General features: G+C 34.7%; 1 protein-coding gene across 1 annotated transcript in view; it reads left to right on the top strand.

Moving 5' to 3' along the window:
- Window positions 1–4,933: 4,933 nt before the first annotated feature.
- Window positions 4,934–18,319, top strand: part of LOC114717868 (uncharacterized) — a 70,190-nt gene continuing 56,804 nt past the window's right edge. Inside the window, exons 1-5 of the mRNA XM_028903090.1 lie at window positions 4,934–5,028; window positions 6,403–6,855; window positions 8,809–9,913; window positions 10,172–10,447; window positions 10,900–11,250. Coding sequence (XP_028758923.1) covers window positions 4,934–5,028; window positions 6,403–6,855; window positions 8,809–9,913; window positions 10,172–10,447; window positions 10,900–11,250 — 2,280 coding nt within the window. The remainder of the gene's footprint in view (window positions 5,029–6,402; window positions 6,856–8,808; window positions 9,914–10,171; window positions 10,448–10,899; window positions 11,251–18,319) is intronic.

Raw genomic sequence — 18,319 nt, forward strand, 5'->3', positions numbered from 1 at the left:
TTTAAAGAAAAAATTATTCCAACATCCAAATTTAGAAGTTTATTATTTTTAAAAACTTTAATGATAAATACTTATACTTATTTAATCCGTTCTGTTTAAATGATAAATATTAATTAAGTTATTAATTTACGTTTCTTTTTTGCCAACAACCTATAAATTTACGTTATCTTAAGCCTTAACATAAATTTGATAACTAAATTTATGCAAATAGTGATGTGGGAATTAGTGAAAATAATTAATTTTTGAATTTAATTTAGGAAATAATTTTCTTTTTCTTCTCTTAATATCAATTAATGATTTCAAATGAATGTAATAAACATATAAATTAAAATGAATATGTAGTTTAAGAATTTAAATTTAAACTTGTTTAATAGTAATATACTAAATTGAAAAAACAATACTCGATTGTAATTTAGTTCTTAAACTAAATTAAAATTTTATATAAAATTAAAGAACTAGCACTTACATCTTGAATAAGGGAAAGTAAAACTGAACCGTAACTGATCACAAAATCGAACCAAATGCATTTTCAGTTTTCCGTTTTGATTATTTTGATATTTGGTTAATGAAAAAAAATTTCAGTTTCAAACCGAAAAACTAAAATTTATAAGTATATATAATATTTTTTGTCAATATATAATATTATATATACGTATATATGTGTGTGTCTCTATAGATATATATTTATATGTCTCTACATAGAACATGAAACAAGTAAGTGATATCCATAGAGGCCCAAGCATGTATCTAAACCTAGCCCAATATATCTTAAACCCTAGAAGCTAAAGTAAGATTATTTATTACTCCCTCCGTTCCTTATTATAAGAGACATTTGGTGCTTATGGCATGTTCCTATATATAAGAGACACTTAAAAGTTGTCTCTACTTTTTTGTGTTGATTTTCTATTTTACCCATATTTATTGTCTCAAACTCACACTCTCTCTCCTTCCCACTTCTCTTTCTTTTAATAAATTACCATTGTTTTCTCTTATGTTCTCTCTCCTTATTAATGAGGGCATTTTTGGAAAAAAAATTATACTTTTTACATATTAATTGTTCTTAACTAATTTCAACTGTTTTTTTGATCAACGTAATTCGGTTATTCGTCTCTTATAATAAGGAACGGAGGGAGTATCTTTTATATGGCAGCCACATCTTCTTCCTCATGAGTTGTCGCCCCACACCGCTTCAGGCTTCATAGCTTAGTTGCTCCCATCACATTCTTCTCCTTCAGTTCCATCTTCTCATTTAGTCACAGATTAGTTGCTCCCATCGTAGTCTTCTTCTTCAGTCTAATTAAATTCTTCACCGCATCACAATCTCTACTCTCCTCTCCATCTCCTTGTATTCGACAATTGGTTAAGCTTGCGGTCATGTCTCAAGATTCATCTCTCCTTAAATCCTTGAGACATCTGGCTTTAAATATATATTTGATTTTGTTCCAGGATTTCAATATTGAAGCTGCACACGTACATGTAATCATTGAATTTTTATATGAGAAACCCAATATTAGTTGAATTGCTATTGTTTCTTCAGTCTAATCCAGTGATATTTTTAATTTAAGTTCCTAATATAGTAAATAACTAGAAAGTTTTATTGCAATACAAAAGGCCCTAAAACCGAATAAATTGAATAGCTGAACTATATTATTTCAGTTAATTCAGTTCGCCTATCAGCTAATGTTCGGTTTCGGATCGGTATTTAAAATATATACATTTCGGTTAGTGAACCTAACCGAACTGTCATGGAGGATCTGTCTTGGGTGGCTTGCTGCCATGGAGGAATCATCTCAGCTATAAGGCCGCCTTTTCAAAATGCAGCACCAAAAAGAACTAGCAAGAGAGACGAGAGCAAAGAACGAAGGGTGACGGAAAGGCGGTGAATGAAAGTAAAGAGAGTGAAGATGGGAATAAAGGGGAAGGGGGAGAGCTAGACAACGATTGGGATCGACCTTTAATGCCAACGAGTTTTGTGTTTGGAAAAGATGACATTAGGAAGGTAGGAGAGAAGACACTGGTATTGGTTCTTTGGGTGCATTCTCTTATAAAGAAAAGCTTCTTTCATCAGGATGTTCTAGGTTCCTTGTGAAACATGTTGAACAGGAAGACATTGTGAAGGGATAGAAAGCATTCTTTGCAAAGAAGAACGAAAGCATGGAGGCTACATAGGGAAAGGATGATTCATATGAAGAAGGAATAAGGAGCTCTGACAGTAAAAGTAAATATCTTATGTTAGTGGTAACTGCCAAGCAGCATACCACCTAGTGTTAGCCTTGGTTGAATTCTTTGATTATCATAGTGCTAGGGGCTCGTTTGTCGAAGAACATTCTTTTGGACTGAGTGAAAAGGATGTGGAGGCCCCAAGAACCAATGTAGGTTGTGTCTCTTAGTAATGATTATTAAACTGTCTAATACACAAGTTGGGAGGATTGAGATTATGCTTTTCAAAAGGAAACTTGAATGATTGATGACCTTTACTTATTGGTGCAATATTAGAGACCTAACTTTAATATTTAGACATACAAAGGAAAATAGCCACTTGGATACGGATATCAAACTTGCTGGTGGAGTGCTATGCTACCTAGTGTTAGCTTTGGTTGAATTCTTTGATTATCAAAGTGCTAGCGGCTCATTTGTCAAAGAACATTCTTTTGGACTGAGTGAAAAGGATGTGGAGGCCTTAGGAACAAATGAAGGTTGTGCCTCTTAGTAATGATTATTATATTGTCTAATAAACAAGTCAGGAGGAGCGTGATTATGCTTTTCAAAAGGAACCTTAAATGATTGATGACCATTACTTATTGGTGCAATATTAGAGACCTAACTTTAGTCTTTAGACACGTAAAGGAAAATAGCCACTTGGATACGGGTACCAAACTTGTCGGTAGAGTGTCATAACGTGGAATAACTATGGATGATTAGAAACATGGGGGGCAAGACCTTGAAAGTAGATAGATCCACCTTTATCTATGACAAGGGTGGCTTTGCTCGAATATGTATAGAGATTGATCTTCAACAACTTTTCTCCCAGCATACATGACATTCGAAGGGGATAGACAGATTGCATATGAAGGTTTTCACCAAGTTTGCTTTGAATGTGGGCTATATGGGCATGAGAAACACAATTGCTCGACATTGCAAAGTAAATAGAAGTTGATGAATAGTAATCACTTGAAAAGCGGATAACAAAAAGGACATAGAAAGGAAGAATGATTGGCAAAGAAGACTAAAGTCAGAATGTGTTCGTCGGAGGTGTCTCGCCAGAAACCACCAATCACCTAGGGCCTTACATGTTGATTGGGTGAGATTTTCATGGAGAAGTTGTGGCTATAGATATGAAAGGATTAGGCAAGAATGAAGCGACTAAAAATTATCATGGGATTATGAAAAGGGCTAATAGTAAATTGGGTATAAACTTAGGGGAGTCAGAAAAGGAAAAACAGAGAAATTGTCAGGATCATAAGGAGCTATAAGTAAGAAGTTTGTAAAGAAAATTAATAAATGAAATAGGTTGGATTAGTATGGCTCTAAACATAAAAGTGAGGAAAAGCCCACAAGGTAAAGAGAATATGGGTACTAGCAAGTTGAAATATAAAGAGAAAGAACCCAGCTTGAGAATAGATAGACCCATGAAAGTCCGCAACTCTTTTAATGCTCTCCAAGTGGGTCCATCTGGTGTGAAAAAGCCTTTTTTAGCAAGAAATATGCCGACTATGGACCCACTCTAGACGAGATGGATACTAGTCTGGTGTATGATTTTCACATGCAAAATATCGATACAGGTGGACCTGGGATAGGGCCGAATTGCAAAGGAGATGAGGGAACATTGACGATGCATTTCTCAAATGAACTTGATGACAAGTAGGAAGCTTATAACAAGGATGACGTCCAAACGCTGGACAACAAAACCATATCATCTTGTGAGATTGTTTCCCTATGAATTTCATGATATGGAATTCAAGGGATAACAGGTTGAAGTCATCTCCTAGTTTCCACAAGAGCTTCAAAAGCATTATCATTTGGATTTTCTAGCTTTACTTGAAACTTGTTTGGATAAAAGTAAGGGTGAGAAATGAATATCTCATCTTGGCTTCCAAGACTTTATCTTCATTAACACTAAAGAATTTAGTAAAGGAATTTGGTGTCTTTAGGGTGCAAGTGCTTGAAGGGTAGAGGTTCTAGAAAGACACATACAATTTCTTCATCTAAGAATAGAAAATAGTAAGCGAGACTCATGGTGTGTGACCATTGTTTATGTTGTACTGGATGTCCTTACTAGACAAAACTTGTAGATAGAACTTTCAAGGTTGGGAGAGCACATTGATAAATCATGGATTCTTAGCAATGATTTTAATACAACATTACTCGAATCTGAGTGTTGATCTTTTGCAGTTAAGATGTTGGCCCATCTTATTCAAGAAAAAATGGAGATTGAGGAGTGGCAGCTACTCTGTCTCACAAAAAATGGTCCCTAATATCCCACTTGTTCTTTATAGATAATATCACTCTTATTGTAAAGGTTTCGATTGGACGGTCATAACTTATTAAGGCTTGTTTAGATATGTTTTGCCAAAGCTCTAAAGGTTAATGCCTCCGAAATGCAAGTTATCTTCTCTACCAACATTAATCATGTGCATTGTGAAGAGCTTAGTTCTCCTATTCTTTCCCATCCTCTTCCCTGATCTCCCGCACCTTCAAAAATTATAAATAAGGTGAAATGTCCGGCACAGAACTTCTCCTATTCTTTCCCATCCTCTTCCCTAATCATGACTGCTAATTTCCTTTCTTTCAACACTAATTTTTTTGATTTATTTTTGCTTCAATCGCAAATAAAAGTTAGGTTTTTCAGTTTTAAAACCAAAGAAAGTTGCATCTCAATCTGTCCATGATACAGTACTTGTTCAATTTATTCCTCATGAAAAATTTATCAAATATGGACACTAGTGCTCTAGGATTGTCCGAGCCTGTAAGATCAAAGCTAGAAAGCCCAAAGTGTCTCATGAAGGTGGAAGCCATGGCTGTTTTGCTGTAATGCTGATATATAATACAATCGAAGGGCTGAATCGCGGGCACTTCCAAGTCTGAAAAAACTCCGTAAAAGGACGATGCTATGATAAGTGAGCTGGTTTTAAGCCCTTAGATGAAATTAACGGTCACGACTGGGGAAGAGGATGGGAAAGAATATGAGAGGTCCCGTGCCATGAAACGTCTAGGTAGCAAAGTGACTTCCTAAGACTGCTCCAAGGTTTATAGATAGCAAAATAGCCTTCCTTTAAAAATCCACATTAATTTTATATATTTAAATTTGTAAATTGAGATTCATTGGAAGATTAAGTGTCTACTTTCAAATACAAAAAGAATCATTAAGAAATATTAGGGTTAAGATGCAACTAGCATCCCGAAATATTTTATCAGGTGTGTGCAATTATGAAATACTCTCTCCGTTTCTTATTATAAGAGACAAACAACTAAAGTACGTTGATAAAAAAATAGTTAAAATTAGTTAAGAATAATTAATGTGTAAAAAGTATAATTTTTTTCAAAAATGCCCTCATTAATAAGGAGAGAGAGAATAATTAAATTATTGAAAGAAAGAGAAGTGGGAGGGAGAGAGAGTGTGAGTTGGAGATAATAAATATGGGTAAAATAGGAAATCAACATAAAAAAGTAGATACAACTTTTAAGTGTCTCTTATATACAGAAACATGCTATAAGCATCAAATGTCTCTTATAATAAAAAACGAAGGGAGTATAAAGGTTCAACTGAATTACACCCCTGGAGCAACAACAAACCTGTTGACTACATGGGCCTGAATGCCATGGATAGATTCCACGTCATTATACGGCCACTAGATGATTTAGTTAGAGCACTAGATAGATAAGGATTGTACCTCTGCCTCTCTGCCGTTAGTTGAAATTATAAAATGTCTGGAAAATTAATTTTTTAATCAAAACCCTAAACAGTAAGGATTTTAATATACTACCTCTGGTCCTAATTATAAGAGCTAGTTGACTAATTTGAGGAGATTAAGGAAGTAAGTTGAGTTAGTTATTTGTTCTAAATAGGTGTTGTCTTTCCTAAAATATCCTTGCTAATCAAGTGTATTGACTAGAACTATCATTATTAGAAGAGCTATTTTGGAAAAAAAAATGTATGAATATGAGAGACAAAGTGGATTGGGGTCTTATATTTAGAATCAAGATAAAAGTCAAATAGGGTCTTATATTAAAGACCGGAGGTAGTATATATTCTTGAAACTAAATCATCTGATATTAAAATTAGGATTGTCAAAGTCTATATTTTATTTTATTGTATTTTTCTTGAAATTAAATTGCAATTGCAATCTGTACTTTTTGATATTAATATTCATTTGATCTTGGCCTAAAAAAATCATTTGATAGGGCCCAATACGATGTTTTCTTGAGCTTCAGAGGTGAAGACACTCGGGCATCTTTTACTTCTCATCTCTACTCCGCTCTAAGCAATGTTGGAATTCTTGTTTTCAAAGATGATTTGGACCTTCCTCGGGGAAACCACATCTCAATCGAATTGCCACGTGGAATTGAACGTTCTACAATTTCAATTATTATCTTCTCCAAGAATTATGCTGGTTCTAAATGGTGTCTCAATGAGCTCTCAAAAATTATGGAATTTTATAGAGTACTAGGTCGGGTAATTCTGCCTGTGTTCTATGATGTGGATCCGTCTGAAGTTCGTAATCAAATGTCAAGTTTTGGAGCAGCGTTTCGAGATCTTATACAAAGAAGTTCTCCCACAGAAAATGAAGTGTCGAGGTGGAGGATAGATCTACGTGAAGCTGGGGGCATTGCAGGGTTTGTTGTGCTCAATTCCAAGTAATTTTTAAATATTTCGTTTATATATTTCCTTTCAGTTTTGCTAAGCCTAAACAGAGACACGATAGATTCTTGCTGCAATGTGCACCATTAGTCACGTAATTTTTTTTTGCCAGCAAATCGCTTGTTATATTGTATATGAGAAGATTTTATGTCTAACAAGTAAAAATAACAGCAATACATTAAAAGAGTTAGTGTTATATTGATACCTTTATATAATCAATGTGCTGGGGTGGAGTTCTGACAAGCAACTGAAAGTTTTCAAGTCAAATATTGAGTGCATTATTCTAACCCCAAAAAAAAAATATTGAGTGCATTATTAGTTGGCAAAATAATTTGGTTTACTAGTTTTTTTTCCAAAATAAATAAATTATAGCGATTTCATTAGTAGAAATGATGTTATGTTATGTTTTAAATTATTGTTTGGATTTTGTCAAATTGACGTCATTTATTCTCATGATGCTGTAAATTATTCAAATTGATATTTTTGTTGCCACTGTAATTTTCTTTTCTGGCATTAAAAGTTGCGCCTTAAAGTAAGGACTAATACTTAAGCAGTGATCTATAAAAGCAAGAGATAAAATTTATTTTTAGTACAGGAAGGACCACTCACTTCAATTTGTTCCCTATAAAATTTAAGGTATGTTTAGTAATTGGTCCCTGGAAAAAATATTTTTACCATATTTGGTAATGGCAAGTGGCTTTGTTGGAAATAAAGTGTTGCGTGTTTAAGAAGAGAGTTTTCCCTTTTGGTTTCTGATACAGTCATCTCTGCTGACCAGACAATAAAAGCAAAAGGAAAGGTGCTTTAAGACTCCCACAAATCTAAAGAAAGAAGCAGCAAGTTAGAGTGCTCTAGCGTGTTTTAGACCTGTCTTTTGTTTAAAGTGTGTTTTGGGGATTGTGTTAGTTACTCTTGGCTTCTTTTTAACCAAAAAGGCATCTTGAATGGTAGTGGGACCTATTTTGTATTGTGAATGTGGTGAGGAGAGCTCTAGCACTGTCAAATGCCAGGTTGGGGTGGGAGTACGGTCATCTTGCTTCATCACTTTCTATTTCTGTTCTAGTATCTCTCCCTTGGGATTAGTGTTGTGTTAAGCTTTCTTCTATTGTAACTCCCCTTCATTCCATTAAAGGGAAAAACACTTTGATATTTAATATAAACCAGTGTTTGATATCCATTATTTTGCTTGCGTTCCATCAATTTCTGATTTTGTACTAAAATGACCCTTTGTTTTGGTCACATCCCTTAAGGAATCCATTTTGAAACCGGATGAAACCTTAGTGTTTGTAATTGATAAACTCAGATTCCTTCCAGTGACAAGAGGTGAAAGTTAGGAAAATAGAGATGCAGGGCTCACATTTTATTGTGGGTTCATCATCTCTCTTTCTCTACTCTCACTCTCCCCACCAGTGATCTGTGGTGATCCTCTCACATTGTTGACTTGTCCTAATTGAAAATTTTCTGCATGTTGTTTTTGTTGATAAGAGGGAACTGTAGCATACTGTTCCCCCGTTCTCTCTCTCTCTCTATTTTTTTTTAAGTCACCCATGTTCCCTTGAGTTCAATCGCTTGTTTGTGTGTTTTGCAAGTGCCTTTTCATGTGGACCTGATTGAATGTTCTCTTGTGATCTTAGTTTTCAACTCTAATATCTTAAACGCATGGTCTTTGTAATGTATTTGTCTTCTTATTGATCTCAAAGCCATCATGTTTTTATATGATGAACTTTCATTTGATATTTGCATGTTAGTCTGCTACTTAAAGTTTGATATTGACATTTCCAGTCCCAAGGGGATTGCAGTGTCATAGTTGCCACTATGGTTTCTAGTTTGTTCATAATGTCTGCACTAATTTTGATGCATGTTGCATTAATAGCTTGACAATTTTTTTTTTTACACTCTTGCTTATGTTATTGGTGCTCATTTTCTGTTATAATTTGTTTATACTTTAGGAATGAAAGTAAGGATATCAAGACTATCGTTGAGCATGTCTGTAAAATATTGGACAAGAAAGACTTGTTTATTGCTAACCATCCTGTAGGAGTGGACTCTCGTTTGCAAGATTTGATTAAAATATCAAAAAGCCATTCAATGAATGATGTTCTCCTCCTAGGAATATGGGGGATGGGGGGCATCGGCAAAACAACTATCGCCAAAGCCATCTATAATAAAATTGGTCGAACATTTGACAGCAGAAGCTTTCTTTCAAACATTAGGGAAGTATGGGGGCAAGATAATGGTCCAATTAGCCTGCAGCAACAACTTTATTCAGAAATCAGTAAAACAACAATGGTGGTAATACGTAGCATTGATTCAGGAAAAATCACATTGAAGGAGTCTCTTTGCCATAAGAAAGCACTTGTTGTGCTTGATGATGTGAATGAGGTTGAGCAACTAAACACTTTATTTGGAAGTCGCGACTGGTTTGGTCCAGGAAGTAGAATAATAATCACTTCTAGAGATAGGCATCTGCTCGAACTCCTTGAAGTGGATCATGTATATAAAATAAAGGAAATGGACAGAAGTGAATCTATTGAACTTTTTAGTTGGCATGCATTTAAGCAACTAAGTCCTAAAGAGGCATTCATTGACCTTTCTAGAAATATAGTTGCTTATTCTGGAGGACTACCTCTAGCCCTTGAAATCCTAGGCTCCTATCTATTTGAGAGGACGAAGAAAGAGTGGAGAAGTGTACTGGACAAACTAAAAAGAATCCCCAATGATGAGATACAAAAGAAGCTAAGAATAAGTTTTGATGGTTTAGGTGATGATATTGTGAAAGAAATCTTCCTTGATGTATCTTGCTTCTTTATTGGGATGTATAGGAGTGATGTCACACAAATATTAGATGGTTGTGGTCTTTTCCCAGACATTGGAATTAGTGTCCTTGTGGAGCGGAGCCTTGTAACTGTTGATGAGAAGAATAAGCTAGGGATGCATGATTTGTTACGAGATATGGGGAGGGAGATAATCCGAGAACAATCACCTAAAGAGCTTGGAAAGCGTAGTAGGTTATGGTTTCATGAAGATGTGCATGATGTATTATCAAAACATACTGTAAGTACTTTCCTACGGTATCTTTATCATTCCTTCTAAAAAGTAAAACGGCTTGGGAAGCCAATTGAACATGAATGAATTGGGCATTTTGGTATACTTGTGGTTTATTTTTCCTGGGCAGACATTGTGTATTTTTAAAAGTCATCGCTTTGGTTACTTGCTCTAAAAATTTGCTTGTGACATAGGTTTACATTTTGCCTTTCAGTAAATAAATAATAGAGATAGAAACTTCAAATTTTATATGCTATTTATTTGCAGGGTACAGGATTTGTCGAGGGGCTAGCTTTGAATTTGTCACAAACCAATAAAGATTGTTTTTGTACCAACACATTTAAGCAGATGAAAGCACTCAGATTGCTTCGCCTTGGTAATGTGGAACTTGATGGAGACTATAAATACATTAGTAGGGATCTCAGATGGCTTTATTGGCGTGGCTTTCCTTTGAAATACATCCCTGCTAACCTTTACCAGAAAAATTTAGTTGCTATTGAGTTAAAGTACAATAGCCTCAAACAAGTTTGGAGGGAGCCTCAGGTATGGATACTTTGTTGTTGGCATCAAGAATAAACTTTATTAATTATTAGATTTTGTTTCACCATGTAACTTCTAGATGGGTCTTTATTAAGACTTTTCTAATAACAGCTTCTGGATGAAGCTTCCTTCATCAGTATTCTTGAATATAGGTGCTAAATTTTCCCCCAATTTACTTTCTTTTTTCATAAAACCCTTAAAATAAAGCATTAGCACTCAATGTCTTGTTGTTTTCTAATTGGTTTTTTTTTTAACAAGATGTAAAACAATATTTCTATTAGACGTGCCAAACATTGAAGTGGTTTACAAGCTGTTAATTGCCTGCACGCTTATTTTAACTCTAATGCTGGGCTTTTGAATTAGCCTTTGATAGTAATACCAGAATTCATGGTTGATTATTTAGTTTTTTTATGGGTTTGTTCACTAATTTTCTCTCTAATGTTCTTTTCTTGCAGTTATTGGAGAGGTTAAAAATCCTAAATTGTAGTCATTCCCCTTTCTTGATGCAGACTCCTGACTTCTCAAAACTACCGAATCTTGAAAAGTTGATTCTTAAAAATTGTCCAAAATTGTCCATGGTTCATCCTACTATTGGGCATGCCAATCAACTCCTTCTAATAAACTTGAAGGATTGCACTAGCCTTTTCACTCTCCCAAGAAGTATTTATAATTTAAAGTCACTAAAAACTCTTATCCTATCAGGTTGTATAGGGATTGAAAAGTTAGAAGAAGATATAGAGCAAATGGATTCCTTGACAACTTTGGTTGCTGATGACACCGCAATAACACAAGTGCCCTTATCTTTAGTGAGGTTAAAAAGTGTTGGATATATATCTCTTTGTGGCTATAGGGGATTACCGCGTGATGTGTTTCCTTCTCTCATTTGGTCAAGGATGTCCCCAACAAATAATCCTTTATCTCTTATTCCATCACTTGTGGAAATGCCAATTTCCTCAGATATACTGAATAGCAATATCCCTGGTCTTTCACCTGCCCGTAATAACCTGTCAAAGCTACGAAGCCTTTTGTTGGAAATCATGTCGGAGAATGACCCTGAAGTAATTCGAGGTGCTGCAAAACTTTGGGAGTCCTTTAATGCCAGAGTTTGCATGGACATGGCAACAATACCAAATACTTCAAAAATCTTTGAGATTGAATCTTTGGTGTTAAATGGTCATCATAGTCAGGTTCACAACTCAAGGTCAGAAAATTGTTTGAGGCATCTTCTAATTCAAATTGGAAAGAATGACCAAGTCACTGCTACTCTTCTGGAGAATATCTCACAGGTTCTCTTTTTAATTCATCTATTTTTTTATGTGAAAAGAAGAGAAATTCATTCCTACTATATACAAGTCTTCAATAAAATTCGAAATGACCTTTACGCTTGCCTAACTATATAGTTGAACTAAGCTGCTGCTTATGCTATTAAGCAGGGACTGACTCCCAGGAATTATGGTGATGGTTGTGTCCTTCCTGGTGACAAGTATCCCTATTGGCAAAGTTTCAAGAGTGAAAGAGCTTCTGTAAAGTTTAAAGTGCCTCGAGTTAGCGATCATGGTTTAAAAGGGATGATTATTTGTTGTGCATATTTCCCTTCAGGTGATTTGGGTAACAAGGCATGTGAATCTTGTGTTTGTGTAATGATCATAAATTATACGAAGACAACCATTTTGCACCACAGGCTAGATTCACTAACTTCATTTGAAGAAGCAGAGTTGAAGGAAATAATATCGAATCTTGACTCAGATGACCAAGTCGAGGTGATTGTAGCTTTTGGTAGTGGGTTCACTGTGAAAAGGACAGTAGTTTACTTGAAATATTACGACTCATTTGATGAATAGATGGAGCATCCACCATCACCAAGTATGGTTGACTTCTTGAAACTATCTTATTTTGCACCATTTTTAAGGGTTAAATTCGATTAATGTTTTAGTTCAAGGAGGGAAAATAGTTAATAGATTATTGTTAATTTGAGTTACCTTATTCTTTAGAAAGATTTCAAGGTCAACAGTTTTGCTTCTGTGCTTTTATAGGTAGAGAAATTGATAAGAAGCCCATGCAAACTTGTTAGAAGGAGAAAGCGACAGAAGATTAATTAGCATTTCCGTAGTTGTTTTCTTTAAATTCCTTATTTTGCTATTGAATAATTTGAATTATTGTTTCAGGGATTTGAAGAGTCAAATAAGTATCTATATTGCTGTTAAGAGGATCCCACCATCAAATTTGTTATTATTTAGCTATTGGAGTCAGTCCCCAGATTTTAAGAATTATTTCTGGATTTTATTTAATTATTTTTATGTAATTTTAGTGTATAAGTAGATTAGCCACCATTCATTTTTATCCCTTGTAGTCTCTTTGGCTATTAAGAAATAGATGAGTCAAATACTTATTCTCTGTTCCTATTAGATTTTCCTTTCTTTTATTTTCCTAAAACAGTTTGTGAACCTGCCCGAAATGCAGAGAGGAGACCAAGAAACAAAATCTCTCAGCTTAGCTTTTGAAAGGAGAAGAGGTGGAGCCCCAAAATCCACTAAAAGGGCGCCGCAGGGTAAGACAATAAATGATTAAATGCTTATGTTTTTTTTAATCAGTATTTTTTTTTCATCTTTTTTGGTTTATAATGGTTCTTAGAATTATTTGGTCTTGAAAAAAGTCCATACTGTTTTTGTATTTGATTTTATAAATTTAATACTTTTTAATGATTAGTATTTTACGCAAACTGTTTGTCAGTATGGTTCTATGCTTTTCGCTTCAACGTTCTGATTATGTGTGGAAGGAGACATCACAACTTCTATCAGAAGACTTATTGTACATCCCTCATAATGATCCTAGCTTCTCAAGTAAGTTATTATATTGAAAATTTTTATTTATTTATCCATTCCTATGTACTTGAATTAACTGGTAGTTATAACTATATTATGCAGGTCTCCATATATCTTTGTCTGATAAGGAAAATGTGGCACTACAAGAAATTGATAATTTGTTACGCCAAAATGGTAGGAGCCTTCATGATTTTCCTAACCTTGCTTTACCAACAGGAAGTCTCCCCATAGATGTGACAAATCACTTTATTCTATAAGAATTGAATTATGACAGAGATGCTTTACAAGTCCAAGCTAATGAACTCATCAAAGCTCTCAATTATGATCAAAAGCGTATATGTGATGATGTTATGGCATCGTTAAATGTCCTTGGTAGTGGTTTCTTCTTTGTATATGGATGTGGGGGCACTGGGAAAACATTCTTATAGAGTGCTTTAACATAAACTTTGAGTGCAAAAGGTCAAATTGTGCTTACAGTTGCTTCCAGTAGAATTGTAGCAACTTTGTTACCATCCGGAATGATAGCTCATTCTAGATTTGCCATTCCAATACAAATTTCTAAATCTTCTGTCTGTTCCATAAAGCAAAACTCTGCATTAGCAAATTTGATAAAATGCACGAAGCTCATTATTTGGGATGAAGTGCCAATGGTCCAATGATTTTGCATTGACACATTTGATAGAACACTTAAAGACATAATGTAGAGCAATCAAGTTTTTGGTGGAAAATGTATTGTGATGAATGGTGACTTCCGTCAAATACTTCCTGTAACTCCCAAAGGTACAAGAGGTAGTATTATTGATGCATGTATTAGGTCATCACATCTATGGAAACACTACGTTATTTTCCACCTGACCAAAAATATGAGATTAACTTTATCTTCTTCTAAAGCTGATAAAACAAAGTTAGAGTGGTTCTCGAGATGGCTACTAGATGTGAGTGATGGGAATACTGGCGAAGCACATGATGGAGTTGCAGAGATTGAAATCCCAGAGCAATTATTGCTACCTACTAACGGTAACCCAGTGGATACAATTGTTAAATCAATATATGGTGGGATATTTCAGAATTTAGCGTCAAATGAGTACTTTAATGACAGGGCCATACTTGCTCCAACAATTGAAATGGTTAATCAGGTCAATGATCATAGGTGTTATATACTGACAGGGGAGGCATATGAGTTTTCTAGTTGTGATTCTGTTTGTAAGTCGACTGATGATGCTGACAGCTTCGATGATCTATACACTATTTGTGGCCGTGACAAAAATATATTTAAAGATGGCCGTGACACTTATTTGTGCTGAGATAACGAAATATTGATGGTTCTTAACTGGCCATTGGTCATTTAAAAGTACACTAATTAAGATGTTTTTTACGATTAAATTGTTTAGCTTTATTAAAAAAAATCACAAAAAAAAAACCTTAAAGCGAAATTGCTTAGAAACGTTTACAAGAGCTAGTTTTGAACGGTTGAAAGGAAATATTTAATTAAGGCTGTACTTACAAATTTTATTTCCACTTGATAAGTCAGTGATATGAGTATCAGCTGTCTTTAAATATTTTCATACTTTTATTATAGTAACCTATAGTTTTAACTTTTAACCAAGTTAGAATTTGATATAAAAAGAAAATAAATATAATAGAAAAAATGATAATGATGTGAGAGATAATTGAACAAATAATAAGGTGAAAGTTATAAAATTTGAAATAAAAAGAAAAAAGTAAAATATGATAACAATACATATATATATTAAATTAGAGATTGAGTTTAATTATTTCAAAGTTAAGGCTAAAATAAAATACTATAAATGAAAAAAGGGGTTAATTTAGAGAATTTGAGCTTGGAATAAGGGAATACAAAATATCAATATGCATATTACTTGTAGCATTGTAATAAAAAGACCAAAACAAAAAACTAATTTTAATTTTTTAATCTCTTTTTTTTTAACCCAAATGAAAGAGACGAAAATATAAGGCCAAGCGGAGTTAGTTCAGGCTAGAGGATAGTGGAAGAAGAAGGGCGCGAAACTAATTCATTTTCGTACCGAAGAATTTAAAACCACGCCAGTCATAGATGCTCCATAGAAATTTGAGTTTCAAATATCTGTAATAGTGCGTTCTGTTTCGTTGCTCTCTGCTATTAGGGTTAAGATTTCCCAACTGCACACAGAGGGAGAACAAGCATGCATTCGAGCGAGTTAGACGGCGCCGCAGCCTTCTCCGGCGGTGTTTTTATGCCGTCTCGGGCAACTCAAGGCCATGAACCTTCCTTCTCCTACTCCAAGGTCCATATCTTTTGCATACTCCCCCCCCCCCAATTTTATGTTTTTTTTTTTAGACAACTCTCATTTTATGTTCTGGCAAGTGCGATTAGTGCTTTGGTTTGCTAATAACTGAACTGCAACAGTTGATTCAATCTATTTTTTTATTTTTATTTATTTTAAATTCCTCCGAGCAAGTAGCAATCACTTAATTGTGCTGCTTTTTGGCTTGACTATATTTTGGAATATTGGTGAAAATTATTGGCCGAATTATCTTTGTTACTGTTGAAAGTTAACTTCTGAACCGACTTAATGCTTCACTTTTGCAGAATCGTGATGCTCAGTCATTGCTTCCTCTGACGGTCAAGCAGATAAATGATGCATTTCAGTCAAGTGATGATGAGTCTAATATGATTATCGACGGCGTGGATGTCAATAATGTGAGTTTCTATTGAATTGCAAATTGACCGTTGGCTGTGGTCTTCTTTTCTCTTGTTCTGATAGTTTGGGTTAAAATCGTATCTAGGTCATCTTGTAGGAAGGGTGTGCAACAAAGCTGGAAGGATTACTGATGTTAGATTTGTACTAGATGATGGGACTAGAAGGATTGAGTGCAGTAAATGGTGATGTTTTTGTTGTTGGTGTTTTGCTTTTTTTTTTTTTTTTACTTTTTCTGGTCTTTTAAATTTTCACAGTGGCAGGTAATTTTGCATCTGCAGACTCCAGGAAGATGTAGACACCAATGAAGCGGAGGGTCTCGGGTAATTTTGCTACTTATGTCTACTGCAGTATTCGCTTAGTAATTTATCTTTTAACGATTTCTTAGTTTCATAACCTTATTAATTTCTTTCATTAGTCTCCTCTTCAAACAAAAACTTTTCTCGGTTATGTGATCATTGCGATCAAACTTTTTAGCATTGTAACTTGACACAATGAATATGGATTTATGAGTTGGTAATTTTCTTGCTAATCAGAATTTCAGAACATTACATGTCCAAACATTATTTGCCATTCTGCTGTGAGATGGCTTATAAAGTTAATGTTTCTAGTTGCCACCTCTTTTTGAACGTACGCTTATTTCATTCCATGAAATATAGCAACTCCTTTTCTTTTTTTGGTTTCAGGGATGGAATGTATGTGCGCTTACATGGACACTTGAAAGGTTTTCAAGGAAAAAGGACCTTAAAGGTATTCTCTTTTAGGTGTGTCATTAATATCAAGTCTAATTATTCCAGTTTAGCAGTTCAATATTTTTTATTTTCTTCTATATGTAATACTGGCAGAGTGCCAGCCTATAGTGAAGATGGTTGGGTTTTGAGAAATGCATATGATAGGAACCTTGCTAAATCCTGCTAGAATAACCCAAAGAACACTGCAAGACACTTATATTTGACATTGAAGCAGAAGTACTCCTTGGACAGCTTACAGAAACCAATTCACTGTCTTATACAGACGCATGCTAGTGCCGACAAGATTCAGTAAAACGCGACTGACCAAGCACACGCATCAGTTATACACCTCCAGACCAATCACAAATGCAAACCAGAAACTAAGACAGGAGCTGGCAAGACTCCTTCATTCAGCACGAGAAATTAGTAACATAGCAGAACAATCTGGGCACTATAAGAGGAGACATAACAAGAGAACAAATGAATAAGATGATAATGATGCAAGACCAGTGCTAGCTTTCGAGAGTCTAGCTCACTACCTAACCTTTATCTTAAAGATTTTCTTCCCGTTTTCCCATGGCAGGTTTCCTTCTTAAATACTGTCTTCCATCCGCTTCCTCAACCAACTCTGACCCTTCATACATTAAACCCTTCTAGGCTTCTACAATTGGCCAGTCTATTGGTTTCAGCTCTAGTTCCCTGTTTCTACCCTTTTTTCTTTTTGAGACAATTCTTTACGGCAGTAATAATGGGGTAGGATGAATAGTCCAGTCAACACACCTTGTTTATGTCACTTTGCCCTCTGCTTCAAGTCTACAAAATTATGTGACTTGGATGACCAGTCCTATTGTGATAACTGTAAATGGGCTAATGATCATGTCATCGAGTAAACAATGAGACCAAGCTGTTATTTTGTTAACAGTTTAATCTTCATTTGAATCACTTCCCGAGATTCCTCTATAAATTCTTTTTTTTTCCTGTTCATTTGAAATTCAAGTTGTTGACATTATTTGACATGGAAAGGTTTATTTGAATGAATTTCCTGGGTTATCATTGATTCTTCGTGAATACTTTTATAACGGATTGTTTGCTAGTTTTTTTTTACATTAGCAAAGTCCTATAGTATTTGTTTGTATTTGTTTGCTCCTTATTTCTTACTTTTGAAATCTACTCTGGTGTTGTTTCCAGGCCTTTGAGCGACTTTAATGAGATTGCAAGTCACTTCATTATATACGTTCATCTCTATAATACCAGGATACGGGTATTAGTTTAGAATATTGCAAATTATATCTGGCTTTGACGTGACATAAATGTGCATATATGATTCTTGCAAGGTTGTGCTGTCCATTATCTTTATTTTCAAATTTTTCTTATCCTGTACCATAAAATTTACAGAATAGTGTGCCGAATCAGCAATCTATGGACAATTCCTTACCTATTAATCCCACAAGAGGTTATCAAGCTGCCGCTTCAAATCAAATGAGAGGACTATTTATAAATGATAAATTTATTTTTGACCATTTTATAAATATCTTATTTGATGTAGTCCTTTTTTTTTTTTTTTTTGGGTCCTTCCTAGTTCTCTGGTCAGCACAACAATGGTCAGAAGAGTGTTGAAGATAT

This window comes from Neltuma alba, unplaced genomic scaffold (genome assembly GCF_004799145.2).
Source record: "Neltuma alba isolate B1F8T4 unplaced genomic scaffold, ASM479914v2 tig00011780_pilon, whole genome shotgun sequence".
Classification (NCBI taxonomy): Eukaryota; Viridiplantae; Streptophyta; class Magnoliopsida; order Fabales; family Fabaceae; genus Neltuma; species Neltuma alba.